Consider the following 6,677-nt stretch of genomic DNA (forward strand, 5'->3'; position numbering starts at 1 on the left):
CTCTACCTCTCGTGTCGTTCGTCGTGTACTATACGTATATATATATATATATATATATATATATATATATATATATATTATATATATATATTTATACATACACATATATATATTGTTAAGGAATACCTTTGTCGCTGCTCCGATCCATCCGACTTCATTATCGGGTATTCGGCAACCTGAGACTCATCAACAACGGTGAACAGTATTCTATGTGAAGCGGAGGAGAAATAGAATAAGGTTAAAATCAAAGTATGTGCCGGACGTAGGTTTGGGAAAAAGCAGCTTATTGCGCTGAACTCTACATACATCAAGGGGGAGAGATATGCTTTGTTACTGTAGTCGCAACCGAATCACTAGACCCATGTTTGACATCCTATAGTCAGATATATATATATATATAGGCACCCGACCAACTATCCCCCACAAGACACTCCTTCCAGAACCATACCTATCGGTTGTATTTGCACCAGTACATACAAATGTATCGTAAGCGCACGTTGGAAATGTAAAGCTTCAGATCATTCAGTGCATATGCATGCAGACAAAGCATAGACCCATATCCCAATGTCTGCTCATATAGTAAGGCATTACCTGTGAATGGGTTGAGAGTCTGTGGTGCTGATGCAAGGCTGCCACCAGTAGCTAGTGAAACGATCGAACTCTTCTTGCATCACGTGTTCCGCTACCCCGGCTGAGACTCCTTTCCCTGTTCAGTGCCGGCACGGGATAGTGGATTAAGCACAAAAGGTAAGATACTTTAACATTCACATGAGAGCATATGCAGGTTAGTTAATCCAGGAGCAAAACGTCTGAGAAAGACACAAAGCCTATGCATGTTAAGTATGTAATATATTTATGTTTGGATGTATTTCTAATAAGTAGAGGCCTTTGTTGCGTTATAGCCTTTCACGCCATCGCACCAGCAAACCTCTCGAGTATAATTAAATGGGACATCGATTTGGACAGGAAACAGGTGAGCGACCAGGAGAGTGGCCAGATTCTACTATAGCAGAAGGCTTCAATACACCATACGTTAGTTCTAGAAGTACAAGAATGTTCGGCGCCAACTGTGAACAACCCAATGGGCACGCTGTAATCGGGGAAACTGGCTTGGTAATGTGTAGTAGGTAACCGACACTATGGCACGGCATGCGACAACTTTAAGTAGGACGGTTGTCAGACACGACAGATGCATAGGCAGCAGAATGCAGGACGATGCTTTCTACTATAGTGCGTGTTGTGTGCGTTGTGTATAGCACAAGTAGTGTGTGATGTGAGCATACTACAAATAGAGTGTGAGCTGTGTATAGTAGAAGTAGCGCGTCAGCTGTGTATAGTACTAGTAGTTTATGAGTTGTGTATAGTACAGGTAGTGTGTGAGTTGTGTATAGTACACGTAGTGTGTGAGTTGTGTATAGTACAAGTAGTGTGTGAGCCGTGTATAGTACAAGTAGTGTGTGAGCTGTGTGTGATACAACAGATAACCCCAAGCAGAACACTTGCAATGGTGTATAACGCGTCAACCGTTGGCCTGATTGTGAGCAGAGAAGGCACGTGAAATGCCGAATAGCTGCATACACACACAGAGAGAGAGATGCGAAGTTTCAGTGATGAGGTACAAACATCAGGACGGATTTATATCCTGTGACAAACTAACAAATGGCGTATCGTTCTTGTTCAGAGCCAATGCGCAATTTATGTGTTCTCATATACTTGATGTTATGTGTTAAGCGTCATCCACCATGTGTCATATGTTGTATGGCATTTGTATCTCGTCGCATGCCGCGTCCTGTGTGTCAGATCTGAAGTGTCACATGACACATGTCACGTGCCACGTTTTGATAGTTACGTATCACGTATCATGCGCCACATGAGTTGTCAAGCGTCACCAACCGTCAGTACCAGTTAAGTACTTGTGCTATGTTTTCCATCACGCGATAGCACCAAACGCCGAACGTTCGACCTCATAAGATGGGTCATATGCTGTGCTTAATCCATTATGTGGTAAGTGTACAACCGTTATACCAGGCAGTACGTGTCAGGTGCCAATTATCATGCAACGTAAGGCATACTGTGTGCCCTCCATCATGCTGCGAGTGTTCAGGTTATGCAGGAGGTGTTATGTGTCGATTATAATTATCATGCAACATAAGCAACTTATGCTGTATCACATATTGTGTGCCCTCCATCATGCTGCGAGTGTTCATGTTATGCATGAGATGTTATGCGTCAAATATAATTATCATGCAACATAAGCAACTTATGTTGTATCACATACTGTGTGGCCTCCATCATGCCGCGAGTGTACATGTTATGCATGAGGTGTAACGTGTCAGGTGGCATCTATTAATTTACCGTAGTCATATGTGTGCCATTACCATTATCAAGTACCAGAACGTGACTATCATTTTGCCTTAGCCCGAATTGCATAGCCGTGACACAGGTTAATCAGCACACACGCGCCCGTGCACTACCGATCCAGACAGACGACCCAAGCTTGCTATGAAACCGCTACATATTCCAAACTCATGCCACCTGCACGGACACGCCGACACACCGTGTCTATATGAACAAAACAACATACTATTCCACAAACCCACACAGGAAAAGACGCACACACACGCAGATAGCGATAGGTTATATCCACGCACACACCAATGCACATACTTCCGCTGGTATACGCGCTGGAGATGCATATCTCCTCTTTCGTGGCGGTGTTGGCCACCCACACATCGCCGCAGCGCACGAAACTGATCAGATCCTTATGAGTGGGGCACACTTTCACATCCACACGCACACTCTCGGATTGCGGCAGGATGTTGCTGTGCGTGTACTTGTGTTTAGACGCTTTCGCAGTCCCCTCTGTTTGCGACCGGGTGTTCGTGTGCGTGTGCGTGTGTGTGTGTGTGTAAGCCTGCACCTGCTTGTGTTTGTGTGCCCGAGTAGTCTGTTGAGCGCCACTGCTCTTTTGCGGTAGTGCCGTCGCGTAGACATCACTTCGGGTCGCCACCAGTACTTCGTTGCGGAAGGGGTTGATGGCAAAGGACTTGGCGTGTGGCGACTGCCCCGATACAGAGGCTTTCCCACCCTTCCTATCACCCAGTAACACACTCGCCGACATAAGCATGGTATGCATCAACTTCGCATTCGGGTGCGAGTTTGGCTGCTCCTGTGCGGTCGTTTGCTCCAGCAGTGAGCGTTGGGTGAACACGGGCGAGCGTATCAACGCCCGTGAGGTGTTGGGTGGTATTTGGGACAGATCTACACTATACACACCGTGCTCACGCGTGTTGCCATCGTAACCAAGCATGTACAAGCTCGCACTATCGCTACTGAATACCACGCCACGTGTGCTGAGCAGACTACGCTGTAGGGAGCGTTGTACCCGAATCAGCTTCCTGACATCGTCCAATAAGATTTGGGGATTGCTCCGCGTCCAATGTATGGACTCTGTACCGCTATACACAGACGGCTGTGTGTCGTCGTAGACAGACGTGCTTGTGCTGTCATAAATAGATACACGTGTGTCATTCTCATACATCGCAGTATGCGTGTGCGCATGCGTGTGCGTGTTAGTTTGAGCTGCTGTATCGCTATCGCCAGGTATTTGTGCGCGTCTGTGTATGTGTGCTTCAGAAGTAGGTCCGTGTACGTGGTTGTGTGCGAACAACTTGAGCCCTTCCATCGCTCTTGGCTGCGTCATGTTACCCGTGTGTGCGTATGTAGCTTCGTTTATATCTCGAATCTCTCGTCGTTCACAGTTAAGTGCATGGTCATGACCCCTACTCATCTCGTGTGCATCTGCATCATCATTAACATTATCACCCTCTTGTGATCCAGTCACAGCTGTGTGAGCATGCATATGGTCGTGCCGGCTTCGTGGATTATGTGGATGTGGTTGTGTACGCATGCATTGCACGCGATGTGTACGTCTATCATGTGCTTTGGCAGATGGTCCGTGTAGTTGTGACGGGGCGCCTCGTGTGTGCGTGCCTTTAGTAATGGCCTTAATCGCGTGAGGGGTTGTACGTTGTCTGGTGTGTGTATCGCTAGTATTATTCCTTACGTGTGCACATCTATTCTTAACACACCCGCCTTGATCCCTATGGAGACTGTTATTACAACTCATACGCTGTATATGGTCAAGCTTTGTGCATTGTGTGCATTTTATGTCGTGTGTGTTTGTGTGGGTGATATCACATGTTGGATCATCACTAGCATATTTCGTAACGTCAACATACTCATACGCACTTGTAAAAGACTGATCAGTGTGTTCTGATGTGTTGCTAGCAACCTCATCGTCATCGTGCGACAGATATGGGTTGTTGTCACGACTGCCTGGAAAACCGGTCATGTTAAACAATAGTGACAGATGCGTATGCATATGGTCAGTTTAGTTGCAACCTCACGTTGCTGGATGGCAGTATTGCTTATACCATTGGTTTAATAATAGATTTATAGTGCCAGGACATTCATACATACTTATCCCATTATACTACGTTTAAACGCGCATATCCATAAACATTAGAAACACAGCATTATACAATGGCTCTGCAGTCTGCGCAGTTGGTGACTTGGAGTCATTCGATTCCTGCTGGGTTGAAAACTTGAAATACGTGTACTATGTAGAATTGTAGATTGTTCGGTCGAGCTACGTTGTATGTAGCGTCGATAAGTACAGCTTACATATCAATTTATTAGTATGGCCCAATAGGACAAGCCAATAGACCCCTCGTAAGGACTAGGGATTCCCCAATTATAATGTTGCAATCAGAAATTCTATCTGAATTTCTAATCAATGAAACCAAGTATTCGCCAATGAAATATTATAAATTACATATTTTTACGAATGGTATCAGAAATATTAGACAAGCCCTCACCTGTATGTTTCAATTCTCGAATAATGTACTAAGTATCCATCAACCGAAGCCATATATAGTATAATATTTTTAGTATGTATACTAAAATAAATACAAAATATGTATACACATAACATAGTTGTACAGGTCAGTGAGTCAGTGAGATTATAGAGCAATGAGAGCATTGGTATTTGGTGCTGGTATGTACAGAAAAGTTTCCTTTGCCATGGTAAATTCAAAAATCAATCAATCAAAAACAATGAAAATCCTACATAAACATACATAGTAAAATACTAATAAATAGACTGTAGAGAACTAGTAGCAGAGACCCCAAGACGGCCCAGACGCCCCAGAGTCCCAGACTCTCTCGAATCGACTCTCGAGTCTCGACTTCGTACCCGCACAACAGTGCAATCTCAAGACTCATCAAGTCTAATCTGCTTTTACTTTTCTCATGTAAGTTGCATAGCCTCCTTCTGTTCAATTTAGACGAAGGCTATATGTATGGTGATTGGTGGGTCTATGGGATTTGCCGAATGAGTCTCTTGAAAACTAGAAAACATAAACATCCAATAAAAAGACAAATCATTTTTTTGGCGGGAGAAACGTGGGTCTAAGCGACTACGACTCTCCTAGAGTACGGGGCATTCCGCTTTCGTGTTGTTTTCCGCTTTCTTGAGTGTGTGAATGAACATGTCTATATGAGGATGCGGGTGTAATGCGAGCTATATGTCTGTTAGTTTACATGTTTGTAAATGTAAGTTACATACATACCATATCGTTCGTGTTGTTAAGCGTAAGATATATGATATTTAATAGGTACATATAGCTTGGCCTTGAATCCTAGTTACACACATCAGCGAACATAGTCACGTAAAACGTTCACAACCACAATCACGCAATCACGCGCACAATGTCTGTAGAAGACGCGGCGTTGAATGTCATACTCGGTGTTGACAACACCAAGCTAATCAAAGATGCAAAGGTTCTTGTCGTAGGGGCAGGTGGGATAGGATGTGAGCTTCTAAAGTCGCTTGTAATGGCAGGCTTCATGAACCTGGAGGTGATTGATCTGGATACAATCGATGTGAGCAATCTGAACAGACAATTCTTGTTCCGCAAGGAGCACGTGGGCAAGTCCAAATCTTTGGTATGCATTGCACGAGTGAACGATTGATTGATTGTGTGTACACATTTGATTTTCGTCTTATATGTATAAATATCTATTTATCATTTCTTGAAAGGTGTTTGTATTTTTCTCGTATACACATTCGAGTTTGAACTTGTATACATGTTTCTGTATTGTCTTTCTACTACTATGTAACAGATAGTTGGCGCACAATCTTGCCAGCTTTCAGGAAACGTAATATTACCATTTATATGTTTAGCAAGCCACCATTTCGCAGTCAAAGAATGAAAGCTGAACGCAAAACATGGAGCACGTACTTTGATTTGATGTAAACCAGTCAAGTGTACATATATGAGTTGTGTGAATCTATGAATGCGTGCATGTGTATACGATTAGTCTTGGTTGTTTAATCACCTTAATTGTGATCTCCTTGTATCGCGAGTGAGAGTCATCTCGGTGGCAGGCTTGTATTCCTGCTTCGCACTGAATAGAGAGCACGGAAATTCTACCCATTTTATTCAACATCATCTCACACGCACACACGCAGGCACGTACACATACACATATATATACACACACACTTACATCCATACACACACACACGCACACATAAACTATACATATATATATATATATATATATATATATATATATGTGTGTGTGTGTGTAGTATAATATATGTGTGTGTA

General features: G+C 43.5%; 2 protein-coding genes across 2 annotated transcripts in view; one reads left to right on the forward strand and one right to left on the reverse strand.

Annotated features, from left to right (window-relative positions):
- SARC_06556 (hypothetical protein) overlaps positions 1-4,437 on the reverse strand; it is a gene marked incomplete at its 3' end in the record, with an annotated part of 10,058 nt that extends 5,621 nt beyond the window's left edge. The window contains exons 1-3 of the mRNA XM_014299534.1: positions 2,668-4,437; positions 592-706; positions 127-207 (exon numbers count right to left, since the gene is read on the reverse strand). Of these exons, the coding sequence (XP_014155009.1) occupies positions 127-207; positions 592-706; positions 2,668-4,384 (1,913 nt within the window). The 5' untranslated portion in view covers positions 4,385-4,437. The remainder of the gene's footprint in view (positions 1-126; positions 208-591; positions 707-2,667) is intronic.
- A 1,074-nt stretch (positions 4,438-5,511) lies between these two features.
- Positions 5,512-6,677, forward strand: part of SARC_06557 (hypothetical protein) — a 2,555-nt gene continuing 1,389 nt past the window's right edge. Inside the window, exon 1 of the mRNA XM_014299535.1 lies at positions 5,512-6,009. Coding sequence (XP_014155010.1) covers positions 5,773-6,009 — 237 coding nt within the window. The 5' untranslated portion in view covers positions 5,512-5,772. The remainder of the gene's footprint in view (positions 6,010-6,677) is intronic.

The sequence above is a fragment of the Sphaeroforma arctica genome (genome assembly GCF_001186125.1).
Source record: "Sphaeroforma arctica JP610 unplaced genomic scaffold supercont1.472, whole genome shotgun sequence".
Taxonomy (NCBI): Eukaryota; class Ichthyosporea; order Ichthyophonida; genus Sphaeroforma; species Sphaeroforma arctica.